Source organism: Bemisia tabaci, chromosome 1 (genome assembly GCF_918797505.1).
Source record: "Bemisia tabaci chromosome 1, PGI_BMITA_v3".
In the NCBI taxonomy this organism is placed as follows: domain Eukaryota; kingdom Metazoa; phylum Arthropoda; class Insecta; order Hemiptera; family Aleyrodidae; genus Bemisia; species Bemisia tabaci.
Genome location: NC_092793.1, coordinates 25,719,054 through 25,734,230, shown reverse-complemented (window position 1 = coordinate 25,734,230; position 15,177 = coordinate 25,719,054). Strand labels below are relative to the sequence as shown.

Below are 15,177 nucleotides of genomic sequence, written 5' to 3'. Positions count from 1 at the left end.
CACAGTCATAGGGTACGTAGCATAAGTAAAACACTTCAAGGCGTAAAATTTCCCGCTAAATGCGTGGTTTCAGGGCATTCCGTCAACATTTTTTGTCCACGCACTTGCTTTGTCCAGTAGTTTATGTCCACGCGTAAAATAAGCAACAGCAACGAAAACGATGACCATTGGTCTTTAAACAAATTAAATACGGCGGAAAATCCTCGTATCTTCGATGTATTCTTTTTTTAAATAATCGTTTTCAATAATATATTTTATTTTGAATTAAAAAGTTGCCAAAACCATACAGGATACGTAAGGTAGAAGACTATAAAAATTTCAGTTTGAGAAACCATTTAGAAACCATCAAACTTTCTGTAATTACGAATAGGTTTCAGGACATTCCGTAAACGATTTTTTGTCCGCGCACCCGTTTTGTCCAGTTGTTAAAGTCCACGCGTAAAATTTTAGTCCGTATGTATACAATTATATGGACAATATTGAAATGAGAAAATTGAGACAGAAGGAAGTGTCGTTATGGTAACTCATTTTTTTAAATGAAATGCTACTCTCTTCTTTTGGTTAATCTTTTCAAATTGTCATCGGTGAATATTTGATTTCATTTCTATCCTTAAAATATTCCATATAAAATATACCTTATGCACTATTTTTTTTTTTTCCTTCCGCAAATGAAAATATTATTTAATTTTAAAAGCATTTACATTTTTAAAACGTAGCAAACATCTGTGAAACCTTTTCCAAGAGATGGCATCGATATTATTATCAATGAGCCGTGGTTGTATTGACATAAACTGTACAAAAATGAATAAAAGAGGGGAAAAAACAAGAAGCACGCAATCTTTGGTCAAAAAACATGTGTACATCGATCTTATATAGTCAAATACGTCCAATTTGGAGCGTTTGGTTGCGCGTGCACCACGCTGCAGCCCAGTAAAAGCACACAATATAAAAGAAAAAATTAAAGTGCGTTGGAAATCATTAAGTTTGACACGGAACCACCTTAATATTTACAAAACACACATTTTATTTTCCTTTAATATATATTTTTTCTCATCAATTTAAATGAGAATAAAATCTGCAGAGCATGCAAACATTTCAAAATCGTGGGTTGAAAAACGCTGAGCCTAACACAGAGCGGAGCGGCGTGCTGCCGGCCGAAAACGCGCACTGGCGCCTACAAACCTAAGCGGATACTTCACGCATTGCGCAATGATTGAAGTATCCCCTTAGGTTTGTAGGCGCCAATGCGCATTTTGCGCCGGTGCGGCGCGGCGCGGCAGCGATTCCGCCGCGCAGCAGTGTGCCACGACACCTCAAGCAACTATTTCACAATAGACGTGTTGCGCGTTATCATACGAAATTGAAGGCGCTCCAACATATTAAAAGTGACGGGCATCCTTTAAAAGTATGGAGCTTTCCTTCCAAAATAAATCAAGATACAACGGCACAAAAATAGAGCGGTAGTCCAAAAACTCACTAAGTCCTAGCATCCATATTTAATAACGCTTAGCATAATTTTTTAATTTCATTAGAGAAAAAAGTGACTATAGATTTAGGCAGAAACATTCTTGAGTATGCCGTCAAGAAGATTTTATTTTGAATCAAGAATAAGATAGCTGAATTAATTAATTTAGTTGATAGCTGAATAATTTCTTGCGCATTAATATAGTTCAAATCAAACCACCCGCTCTCGTATAGACCAAAATCAATAAATGTAAGTGAATCTTCGTAAGTGAGTCTCTCAGAACTTTAGTATTTTGTTTAGTCAAAGGTAGATTTTAATCTTGCACGTACGTCTTTTCTCTACAGCAACGGATAACTTGTTGAGAAAAATACAGGGCATGAAGAATATCTCATTGCGAAGTACACTGCGATTCATACAGCATCGGATTTGATTTTAGCGTTTTGAAAAGTGGAGAGTTTGAATTCGCAAACATGGTTATAACATATCGTGGCTAATAATTATATCCCGTATGAATTGATTTTGAGGAGTATCAATTCGATCAAATCCATCGTTCTGCGAGAAACAATGAGAAAACATGTGCTGTGATGCTTTATTTTCAAGCTCCGTCTGAAACTTCATTAAATTAGTGCAAAGTTTGTCGTCAGCGGTCATGGCATCAGTTAGGGGTCTGTTGTTTGTTAAAGCTCAGTGCCAATTATATTGTCGATACCATGCCTGATCGGAACTTCTGCACTTTGAAGATTCAGGTCATTGAACTAAGACGTCTGTTCTTTGAGCTAGACTATCGGTTCCGTCAACCCAAGATGTTGATTTGCACGACTGACAGCTCAGACCTTTGAACCAAAAAGAGCCTATACTCAACTTATTACCCACTGATTACTCCTGCTCTTTTTCCTACTCCTTTTGATACTCCAGCTCAGCTCCCAAAGAAGGAAAAAGATTTCGATTTGTGGTTACAATACAACAACCTGACGTTAATTCCTTAGGGAGCCAGCAATACTAAAAAAAAGACACCAAAAGGTGATTCAAAACCTGTAACAATATAACCACATTCTTTTTCCCTCATACATGCATGGACTAAAAAAGAAAGAAACAACAATAAATATAAAACGTTATACATAATAGGGCAGAAAATGGAGTGGAAATAAGTAAAATTTGAACATGGAGTTACAAGGGAAAACCACGAAAAATGAATGTCTATATTAGCCTATAAAACCGAATAAAAACGAGATCTTCCTCGATAGTCTTGGAGAGCAGGGGGACTTCTTCGCCGTTATCCAGATGAAAAAGTGTAACTACATTTCAACGTCGCAAAATTTCCGCTTATAAGTTGCATTTTGAACAGGAAACTCTCGGTCCCCTGTAACTGAAAATCGCAATTATTTTTCTTCTTATGACACGCAAAATCCAGCAAATTTTCAGACAAGACTCGCACAGTCACGTTCCTTTGAGAAATTGGATTGTTTCTCTCAATTTTGCTACTCGGGGATGGGTTTACATTCCTTCCTTCAGGAAACGACGATTTCATCGTTTTTGGCCGGTTGTAGAAAGTGAAGGGCCCAAAGTGAGCCATGACCCCAGCAGGTCTCGATGTAAATATCGGGAGCGATTTCACAGTCGTCAAAAATTGTTATTGATACGCCTCAACTACCACCGCCTCCCCTCGCTACAGCTCCGCGTCGAGACGATAAGTAATGGATTATCGTTCAAACCGGCGGAGCATGAACTTCGACTGGAGCTCTTTCCTCGTGGACTTTGGTACCTACGTTGTCGAGTGGTACCATGGTTTAGTGCGATTGACAATTTATTTTTATTTTTGGTGTCATGGTTTAGTATAGTATAGATAGATAGTTTTTTTTTTTTTTTTTTTTTTTTTTTTTATATATAAATTTGTGTGATAATTTTGTTGAAAACCTCTTATATATACTATGCGCTTTAAAAGTTTGACGAAGTATCTCTATGTTAAGTTAGAAGCAGAATTATGTTCAGCATCCGAGTGGGATCGGCGTCCTTTTTTCGCCTTCATTTTCGTCCGATACCTTTTGCCTACACTACAGTACGAATAGTTGTATCACTTATTTTCATGTTAAGTCGGAAGTTAAAATCATATTCAGCAACCAAGTCAGCCTGACGTTCACGATATTTGAAGGAATGTAGGAAAATATGGGTTCAGAGAAGGGTGGGGGGAGGGTAATTTTATGGAAGCGAAGAGAACTAAGAACAAAATTAGTGGGAGTATGGGGTTTGGAAACGAGCAGTGCATTAAAGATGAAGAGAGGAGGATAGTCTCGTTGTTAATTAATAATTTTTTGTTTTGCAAGTTGTTTTAACGAATCTACTGACGAACTGGTTTTTGTGTGAGTGTAAAAAAAAGGAAAAGAAAAAGAAGAATTGCAGCAAAAGTAACATCTCAAAACAGCATTCTGTAAAAATAAAGAGACGAACCAAAACGAACCATGACAATCGAATGAAAAACTGGCAACGGTGTAACTATACTGAATGGATCGATCAAATATGTCCTTCAATGACTAATGACTATACATCATTCTGTTATTATTATATAAATGGAGGTAGATATGCCAAGATGAGACGTGTCGTACGGACGTAAGTATTCGAAAGAATAATGAGTGAAAAGATTGAATCAAAAGGTTTTGCTGAAGAAAAGTACATCGACCAATGGAGGAAAACCTTCATCCTAGAAATCGTCCGAAGTGTGCGAGCGCAAGCTACTTACTTTTCTACGAGAAAAAATAGGAAGGTGGGATCCATCATCGTTTTTTCAGTTGCAAATGCATTTCGACGGTGAAAGTCGGCAATCACATAACTCGGTTTGCGACGTCGCAGACTTCCTGTCATACTTTATTTTTTAAATGGAAAACTACTCAACGGCAATTCCTTAAAACTGTCATGATTTTTCTTCTCAATGCGAAGAAAATTCTGCAAAAACTTCAAGAAATAATATCAATTTGTTCTCCTTTAAAAAAATGACGTAGAGGCGGAGATTTTTAGACACCGCAAACGAGTTATGTGATTGCCGACTTTCACCGTCGATTTATTTAACCTCATTACCTTCGATTCTCTTATGAACTTTTTCAAAAGTAATGAGGTTTGGATGAAACAGTTTGCATTTCCAACTCACCCTCATCGAGTCGTCAGATCCTGCACTCAAAAAAAGCTCCGGCCGTGGAGGCCATAAGCAGCGGACCTGGAGCACGGACTGGATGGGCTATATGGCACTACCGTTCGCCTACGCGCCTGACGGCCGGATTGCTACGTGCGGGGACGATGCGGAGTCCTACGGACATGAAAACCGTAAGTCGCGGCCTCGAGCGGCATAGGCAGCTTGCGCTCTAGGCGCTACTTACGGGCTGGACGGCCGGAGCTCTGCGCGCCGCCGCTGTCCGCGACGTGGTGGATTTTTTCGGAACTACAGCTGAAAATTCACCATTAAAGTACATACTTAGAAAAGAAAAACTTTCCAGCAAAGTTTTAAACATTGAGTGAATTATCTTGTGTCAATTTCTGAACAAGATTTTTTTTCTTTCCTTCTTTTTAAAATAGGTATATATTTCTTTGTTGATAGTTCATAACAATTTAGTTTCAGGAAAGTGATGGATAATTCAATGTCTAAGAAAGAAAAAGAGCATATGAACGTTAGCTTGTTGATCATGTTTCAGATATCAAGAGAGATTTGAACTCCTAGGCTGATAGTTCAGCAAGTCAATTTGAGAAAAGAGATGAATCTTAGAGAAGAGATGATGCTTATTGAGAAAGAAAATCAGCATATGAATGTTAGCTTATTCATCGTGTAGAGATATCAAGAGAAATTTTCAAAAACCTAACTTTAATGTTGCAAGCCTTCGTAGAAATAAATAAAGCACTGGGGAAGCACTGGAAGGAACAAATGTAGATAGATCAAAAATTCATGCTACCTATTTTAAATGTAGAACAGACTGTCCAAGGTATGATAAATTGCTAAAACTCATTGCAGCGAAAAATGTAAATTGAAAAATCATTTTTATCACTTGGCAGCCCGTTCTCAATAAATGTAATTACTTTCACTCAATGAGAATTCAGCATTTGTCAAAAACAAAACCTGGTTCATCCCTCAATAAAAAATACGAATGCAAAGTAGGAAATCACCCAAATGATTAACAAAGGAAAAGCACAGGCGTAGGTCTAGGTACTTACAGATTTTTACTCCTTACGACTAGAAAAGCTTCAGAATCTTGAAAATGAGGTTGAGAATATTTCAAAGTGTAAATTCAGAAGTAAAAGTTGACAAAACTTCAAGATATAACTCTCCGCAATAACTACCGGATACAATTTCCACAAAATATTAGCGAAGAAATATACCACCGAAAATTGTCACACTTGTTAAAATTGTAGATCTTCCCTTCAGCAAACTGAAGCGCGATTCACACAAAATTTTACCACTATTACAGTACACTGAGCTCCCTAGAATTGGGATATGGAATCAGAGAGATATTCACAGCAACAATGTTTGCACTGGCTCTTATCGGATAATCAACGCAGGCAAGATTGGCTTATAGCTTCCGCTGGCGGACAGCTATTTTGGCAACAGAGAAGGGAGGTGTTGGATGTCGGAGAGTGAAATACTACCTACTCTCAATTGAAAACATTTAAGTATAAGCCAGAGATTAGATTGAAATGGAATAAAAAATCAACCCAATCTTATGAGCAAGCAAAGGTGGCACAATGAAGTTGCAATCGGTAAATAGACATTCTTGTGACTACATTATCAGTATTTTAGTGTGGCGGTAATTTACTCTGTGGGAAGATGCGTGGCAGGTAATTGATTGCTTTTCTTGGATTTAAGTTCTTTCCCTTAGTAGGGGGAAAATAAGTGAATTGCAAACGAACTTACAGGAGGAGAGGATATGAGCTCAGTGTGTAGGTAAAACTGACAATTTTCACTTAACTCTCGTCGCATTTCCGAAAGTATTTGACAAGCGTTATCACACAGAACTTAAGAATCAATCGTGCACCGCACAGAATCAAGAAAATATATCGAAAACCTCCAAAATTAAACGAAAAACGAACACACGTAATGAGCAATGACCAACAATGACAAGCAATTTACTAGATTCTAACCTCAATAAACAACGCTGAGTGGTGGCTGCGATCGCTCCCGAAAATGTTCAAGGCTGGCGGCAACTTTAAATTCACGCACTGAATAACATTGACGTAAAATATTGTAATTTTCTGCGAATATACACGTAGCCGTCTCAATTTTAATCTGATGGTGACGCCATTTTCCGAAAACTGAATCTCACCTCACTGCCAACGGCCGTGGAAGCGGTTGGCTCCGATCCTGAAACCCGTAACTTACGCTCGGCTCCTAACCGGTCTTACGGCCATGAAGGCCGCGCGGGGTCCACGGGACACCGGCCGCTGGGTCCAGTACTAGCTGGCGCACAGCGCGTTAACGCCGGGATCACCAGTGTCCAGAGCAACCGGGTCACAGGGCCGTAGTTTTTTTTTTTGAGTGTGATTATTAAAGACATTCTTCTTTCTTCCCCGCCTCACCGTGCAGCTATTTGACTGGAGCTATGTTCATAGGAATACTTGTGTGTACTCGTGATTTCAATTCGACGCATTCATACTAAAAAGAACTTTGTGCATAGGGTTTGCGTGTAACATAGTCTTTTTTTAGGCATAAATATGTTCAATTGGACGTATTTCTATCAAACGGAACTATGTGCATTATGACGTGAGCCCTGTTATGCAATTATTCTTATGGGTCGCAGGGCTCATGTCTTAATGCACATAGTTCCGTTTGATAGAAATACGTCCAATCGGTAACTGCACCACTTCCGTGCGTCTCGGTTATGACGTGGCTGATTAGGGCCGTTTAGAGAATCTTCAATCCATAACTACAGCATTTTCACGCTATGGGCGTTTAAAGGGAACTTCTATTCCTCAGTATTGTATTATGTAAATCATGTAATTGTTTAAATTAGAAACTCAAATAATTGAGTACTCATTAACATTTTTGTAATGAAAGAAAAAAAACCCTTTAAATTCAAAATATTTCCATGGAAGTACACGTCGAAGATGAATTTTACACTCAAACTGTAGACGCGCCAGCTCGTTTTGCTCGCTTTCGTGAAGATTTAATGACAAAACGTATATGTTTCTCGTATTTTTTCAGCGGAAATACGGCTTGTGTACAAACATTTTTAGAACTCACGTTTTTTTTTATAGATGGCAACAATAAAGTGTAATTGTATTCTCCATGAGAACGATTTTTTTATCGGTTTTCATCAAGTTCTTCAATGCAATTCACTTCCGGACGAGTCTTACCCAAAACTAATAATTACCCAATTTTTCACAATATTTTGTCTTAATCTTTCTATTTGATACCCTTCAAATCCCTAATGTTAGGATAAAAAGGAAAAGGTGAATTCAACTCAATGATTATCATATCGTCGCCCCTCTGATGTCGGAGCGTACCTCGATTTGCACATGAGCCCTATTTTCCGTGTAACTCCATGCTCTCTGGGGCTCATGTGGAAATCGAGGCACGCCTTCACGTCAGAGGGGCGACGATATATCGACGGTGAAACTACCAAACCACGTATCTCGTTTGCGGTGTTTAAAAATCTACGCTCACATTTTATTTTTTTGAAGTAGACCAAATCAATATCATTCCTTGAAATTTTCACAGAATTTTCTCTGCACGAAGAGGAAAAATCACAGAAATTTTCAAGAGTGGACGTTAAGTAGTTTTCCATTTAAAAAATAAAGTATGACAGGAAGTCTGCGACGTCGCAAACCGAGATACGTGGTTTGGTAGTTTCACCGTCGATATGCTACTTATTCTGCGTGGTCCGTTTCGTTCTGTTCGGTGAGCACGCCGCATTATCCTCTATATCAGAGGGATGAGCCGTAGGTCGTCCGTCAAAAATAGCAACAACTTACTTGAAGCCGTCCTAGCAACTGATGAAAAATCTTTCTCCCCTCTCCGAAAGCGCACCCTTTAAAAAAGAGGGAAACATCTGGACCGTTCCCTCCTGCAAGTAACTGTCTGCAATTGGACTTATTTAACCAGAATCGGTTTAAATACATTTTACGTTGCCTAATTTCTTTTCGTATTTGATTGTTTTCACCAAAAACGGGCAAATTAACCACAAAAAATGGCTGTATTGAAAATTTTGCCATAGTACATAGGATACCTTTCTCTTGGATGGTCATATATTTAAAGAAAAATTAGAAAACACTGCAATACTTTATCGATACACTGAGACAAAAAAAGAGTTTATGCGAACCGAATAGTTCAGTAGACGCTCTTTAGTTCACAGAACCAGCCTTCAGCAGAACAAACCGACCGTCTCAGTTCAGCGCGCTGAAGTTCAGCCCACCAAACTGAGAAACTTAAGTTCAAAACGTATTTTTGCCATAAGAAACGATGGTCATAGATTTTGCGCACAAAAAAGTTCATCTCAGCATAAATACGTCCAAATAGCATACGCCTCTCTTCGAACGAAGTGTTTTAATTAACGTTGAAGTCTTTAATAGAATATAAACAAAAAAGTTACTCATGAGCATTCTGGCCTTATTTTCCATCGATCCAGTTATTACAATTTTATTTTGAAGTGCTCCAATTTCGGTTAACTGAGCTTCAGCTCACCAAACTGAGAAGGTCAGTTCGCTTGATCGAAGGCTCGTCCTCTGAACTGCAAAACACTCTTTTAACTACACTCGCTTCGTGAGACTGAAATGTTTTGATCTCCGTGATTTTAAAAAAAAAAGTTTTACAAATACTCGACGTAAGCTCTGCATAACCCTTTTCCACTTGGCATCGGTGCCGGAGCTCCCTCGGGCCGCCGGGATCGGCTCTCAAACTCGCTTCGGCCCGAAAAGAAATATCACTCGAGGTGAATTTAACGCTAGTTGATTTTGCATCGTTCGCTAAGTGCGCCAACACCGTCCCGCACGAATGCTACGACCTGCGTCTCGTTTCGTCAAATTGGCCCCTGCGCCACATGCCCCCCTAAAACTCCCGCTGCCCCCCCCCCCCCCGCGTAAAATGAAAACCACCTATCCCCGGTGGAAATCCCGTGTGGATTTGCGGTTCTTCCGGACGCGAGGGTGGATTTTTAGCCCCTGATGTAGCGTCTGACCATAATGTCAGGTTCCCCGTGTCGGCGGGAGTTTGCTATCGTAAAACGTACAAGATACGGTAAGAAAGCAGCGAGCCACGTGGAGGCGACCGTAAATAAGCTGCTTAAAGCAGTTATGTCGGAAAGAGTTGTGGACTTGTACCCTCCGGCTGGAACTTTGCGACCCAATCGAATCCGGTGAAACTCCGAAACCTTGATTTCGATCGACATTACGTTTCCAATCTTTAAATGAATTTGGTCTGGGTGTCATGATCGAGGGGAGAAAAAACAGACGAATGAAAAAAGAAAAAACCTTTGACATGTTTGTAAAAATGAGGATCTCTTTCGATATAACACCTTTGGGGGGGGGGGGGGGATTGCTGTTGTAGCTCCAAAACTATAGAGAGCGCTTTTTTGCAGCTGTAGTGGTATCATCGCAATCAACAAGGAAGTAATATGGTGCTTGGTCCGTACTATTTTGCGGGGAAACAAGGCCAAAAAGTTCAAAGACCTCAATTAGAATCAATATTTTTAACTCTAATGAGTATGTATGTATAAAGCCGCTTTCATAGAGCTCTCTGGCACTCTGCGACGTCAAGCCGCCAAAGCCCCCTATACTCCCAAAGCCCTTCAGGGAGTTGGCAAACCCTTATTTCTTCTGAAACCCCCGTCGTCACCCTTTCACTAGGCGTCCCCTTCGGCTCCTCCCAGGAGGAATCCATTCAAGCAACTTTTTTGGCAGTCTCATTCTATTGACATGACCATACCAGACAAGCTGTCTGGTCATGAGTCGAATATAATGCCATTTTCGACTTCCATGATCTCCCACTCTTTCATTGGGGATTCGATCTCTCCTAGAAATTCCTGCAGACTTCTGATGAGTACCGGTACAAAACTGAGGGGGAAAGTTTCTGCTCCGACCCAAAACGTTATGGATCTCTCGGTGTGTGACATCAGCTTAATATTACGATGCATCTGCCTGAGCCTGAACACTAACCCCCTTTAGTTTTGTACTAGTGCTCATTACAGCTCAAAATTTTGACTCTTACTGAGTTTTTTAAACTTTTTGGTCTTGTTTTCCTCGCAAACTAGTGTGGACCTAGCACCATTTCACCACCTCGTTACACTTAGTTCGGGCCTCGATTCTTAGAGCTTTTTTTTTCCTTGATCGCTTTCAACTTTTCCCTCAATGAATCGGCCTCGGAATGCTTCAGCAGACTTGATATTCACTTACTTTAATCATATTGCGTTGTTTGTTGGCAGGTGGGTTGGATTCGCGCGGAGGACCAGACCATCTTGGCGCTGCACACGCGTGTTGTGACCCACAGTGCCCGCTTCTCCGTGTCCCACGACGCTCTCAACGAGTCGTGGAACCTCCATATTCGGCAGATCAAGGAGACCGACAGGGGTTGCTACATGTGCCAGGTCAACACTAGCATCATGAAGAAGCAAGTCGGATGCATCGACGTTTTTGGTGGGTATCTCTCAGTTAAGTTTTCTGCATGTGTGCCACCCAGTTCAAAATTTCCGTATTCATGGTTACTTTGAGTCACTTATTTCGGTCAGATCAACCAGAAGAACCGGAATTTTTGGTTAAATCGACCGAAACTGTAGGTTACTCTGAGACATCTGAGGATGAAGAATATGTCCTTCTGTATTTTTTTTTTTCTCCATGACACTCAGAAATTGCGACTTGCGCGTGGCTAGCGCATTGGACTGTAATTTTCTTTATTCAATAAACATTTTAACTAATAATTCGAAAATTCTGTAAAAACTTGGTTGACAGCACGACATGTTCTATCACTTTTACCAAACGTCTCATCAATTTTTCCCGAAGGGGTCAGTTGCGCTAGTCACAGAATCGTGTTGCGGCACTTGATTCTTGTATATCAACTAAAAATAGTAAGAATTGTTCAAACTGCAACTTTCTACGTTCAACGTTAACCGAGATATCGTCCTTTAAAAAGCCGGGTTTTTGACGTCATCCACCGCGGTAGTGACGCACCCTTGGTTTCTTCCACCTTGCTTTCATTAGTCAGTGTGACGCATATTTGCACTGGTTATTCAACGTGTAACTCGGATGAATAATGCAAGGTAGAAGAAACCGAGGGTGTCACTACCGCGGTGGGTGGATTACGTAGCATGGTGTCAACGATCATGGTGTCAACAAACAGTTTTTCTAAGTTTTTGTTGACACCATGATCATCCAAAAATAAAAAATTCTGACCCTTATGACGTCAAAAGACCGACTTTTCAAAGGGTGATATCTCGGCTAATATTGAACGCAGAAAGTTGCTCTCTGGACGGATATTATTATTTTCAGCTAATCTACAAGACGCAAGTATCAAAACTCAATTCTGTGACCAGCGCAACTGACCCATTCTATTGCCTGCACTGCATAATTTTGCAGTCCTTTCCAAAATCAAAAGTTTAGTCGGTGAGGACCACTGTAATTTCACCAAAAAAATTGTAGAATACACTCACAATTTCTTCTAATCAAAACTTCAAAGCCTTTTATGAGAAGGCACCTGGCGAACGTTGTAATCATGTTTGACTAAAAGTCTCAAACCAATAACTTTTAACGCCGTCAGTCGGATATGAATATGCAACAATAACTTGCAGTGTTGCCAAATAACGAGTCTTGTAAAACAATAACTTTTTCTGGTGCGGTAGAGAATGAAATTCATTAGAGCGATAACCGGTCGGCTTAGCGATCCTCCGCGGCGTAATATAACCAAATGCAAATCAAAGCTCAACGCCTACATTTTAATAATCCCAGAACTCGGGGCAGGAGAGAACGAGACCTTAAGCACCCGTGTTAATCCTTTGATATCTCATAATTGCCCGCGCCAACTTGAAATTCATTAAAAGTTGCTGATAGACCATTACGTGACACTAATTCGAAACCGCGCGCCCGACGAATCTCACCGGTGCATCACACCGCGCCCTCACGATAGATATATATATCCACCCTAATTTTCATACACTCCTCGTCCCGCGCATTTCTGGCATTTTTTACGGGGCAGCGAATAAAATAACTCGTAAGCGCGAACTAATCCGAGTGCACGCCTGTTCGTTCCCCCCGAAGAATCGCTCGCGTGCGGGGGGGGGGGGGGGGGGCACGGAAGGAAATAATTAGATGAGAGCCGAAGGTATTCCGGGGTGGGGGAGGGGGCGAGAATGCAAGTTGAGGTACAGTCGAGAGTGGCACATCGGTGCGCTGAGGCTGGGCCGGGGGCGAATTATACCGTTCGAGAAGTGGAGAGGGAAGTATAATAAAAGTAATTGATACCTCTTTTTTCCCCGGAGGGCGAGAGCTCTGCCGCACCAAAGGCTCCGACGCTTACATTTTCCAGACGCACCCGTCCTCGCGAGGAGGGCAACCTTTGTTCTCGGGGCGGGGGAAAATCACATTATTTCGTCATATCTGAAGTAATAGTAATGATAACTACTTCTGTTAGATCTCGCTGAGTCGAACTACGGTTTTGTCGAAATCCCGCCGAGTCGAAAATTTCCTCTGTCCCTAGACAGCGCCTTGCGGAGCAATGCAAAAAAACTACAATTAAGACGAATTCAGACTCTTGTCTCGGAGGAAAAATTGCTTGAATACATAACAGATGTTCAAAAAACTTGCCAAAAAATCCATCTCATACGTGAAATATCAAGAGATAGGGCGATCTGAAAAGAAGGAACATTTCAAAGAACGCATCTATATTTTTGAAGGAAGTATAGAGAAGTAGGAGCTTCAAAATCTGCGAGTTTTGATGCCTTCCGATGAGTTGTTGAAAGTATTGGAGATGAAATGTGAAAATTCGATTTACAAAATCAAAATTTACATTCGATCACCGAAAAATTTTGAAAAGTTACTTGACAAAAATTTTTGAAAAATGACAGCAGTTTCAAGATTAATTGTTCACATTCTTCCCCGTGACAAAAATTCAGAGTTGAGAGAGATTATTTTGAATATACAGGTAGGCGCTGAATTTCAACGCCGACATTCATTGAAGGGGCCGTCACGCACTTTTTCGGCATTTTTGACCTCCCCCTCCTACCCCTCGTAACAATTATGTGACGTAGGTCCTTTGTCACGTACAAAAAATGACGTAACGCTCTCCTCGACCCCCCTACCCCTGGCACGTTACGTAATTTTATAGACCGTATTCGATAATGGTTCGATGTATCGTTTGGTTCAAAACAATAGAACATAACCTCAAACCAAACTATTAGGATTTAAGGTGGAAAAGCTGAAAATGAGAAAATTTCTAACAATTTCACTTTGCATTGGCATTTGGTACTCAAAAAAATAAAACATCTGTTACAAAAGACCCGTTCCCTCCGATTTCTAAATTGACTTTTGAGGCTATGTTTATGTTTTGAACCAATCGATATCGATACAATCTCATCTGCTTGATGTATCGAATACGATCTATAGACGGCCCCTAAGTCTTATGGAGGAATAAAACTTCAAACCTCTGAATCTCGGTCTGATCTTGATGTGAATTGATTCCGCGCTGTTGATCTTGATTTTTGTGCTGCTCAATTTCTTACTTCGTCGTGGTAGAGTACCTATATTGAGAGAGTATGGCCACTGGACCCCATGGAGAGGCTTAGGACCCAAAGATGGCGGTGCTTTGTTTTGGTTTTTGTGGATGGGAGGGGGGTCATTGCCAACTTTTGACGGTTATCACCAACCGCACTTGCTGCCAACCTTACTGCATCTAAGATAATTTTTCTCAAAAATTGCACATGATTAGCCTTTAAAATTTGTAAAGAAGTCGCAATAGTGCATTTGGGTAAATTTCTCGTTACGATAAGCAAGGAAAACTACATTTTGAGTCGTTTTGCATTACATTAATTAATGGCGTCCGCCATTTTTGGGTCCTAAGGGCTCCATTCAGCCTAAGATGGCTGAGCCAATCAGAGGTGGTAACACCAGTGGCCATACTCTCTCAATATAGGTACTCTACGTCGGGGGGGGGCAATTTCACAATGTACGGCTCTTGGACGAATTCGTTCACTGTGCGGAACGTCACGGCGGCGTGGGTATGTTGCCTTTGCGACAATGAAAAACAATAACGGGCATCGCGAAGATATGAACCAACAAGAGTACCTCGGTTGCAGCGTGCTAAATTGCAGGAGCTCAGAGCCACGCTGTTTTTGCTCTAATTTATTATAGATTACCTACTTTGCTGGCGCGGTATCCTTGAGGGCAGGGGGTCTGATCGAGCTCCCTTGGGGATCCTCCCCCCTCTCCCCCCCTTCACAACTTGAAACTGGGTTCAATGCCGCATGCATCATGTGCAGAATCTATCAGTACCCTTCCTTCAGAGATCTAGCGATTTCGCTGGGTTGTCGAGTTATGGCCGCAAAATATGATTTTATAATTATAATTTAATCGGTTGATTTGCATAACTAACATGTCCAAAACGTGAAGGCTGCTCTGCTACTTTAAAGTAAGAGGAGGATCCATTATCAGACAGTTCGCAACGAACACCTCAATCGATTATTTATACCCTTGCTTCAAATTGTAAAACACCGACAGCTGATTCTTCGCCCCTGCAAAATTCTCAAAAAGTGTAGGTAAAA

The 15,177-nt window shown here is 40.7% G+C and overlaps 1 protein-coding gene across 5 annotated transcripts in view; it reads left to right on the top strand.

Annotated features, from left to right (window-relative positions):
• LOC109041282 (lachesin) overlaps window positions 1–15,177 on the top strand; it is a 300,747-nt gene that overhangs the window by 154,055 nt on the left and 131,515 nt on the right. For all 5 annotated transcript variants that reach the window (XM_072298655.1, XM_072298643.1, XM_019057573.2 and 2 more), the window contains one exon: window positions 10,855–11,065. In XM_072298655.1, the coding sequence (XP_072154756.1) occupies window positions 10,855–11,065 (211 nt within the window). The remainder of the gene's footprint in view (window positions 1–10,854; window positions 11,066–15,177) is intronic.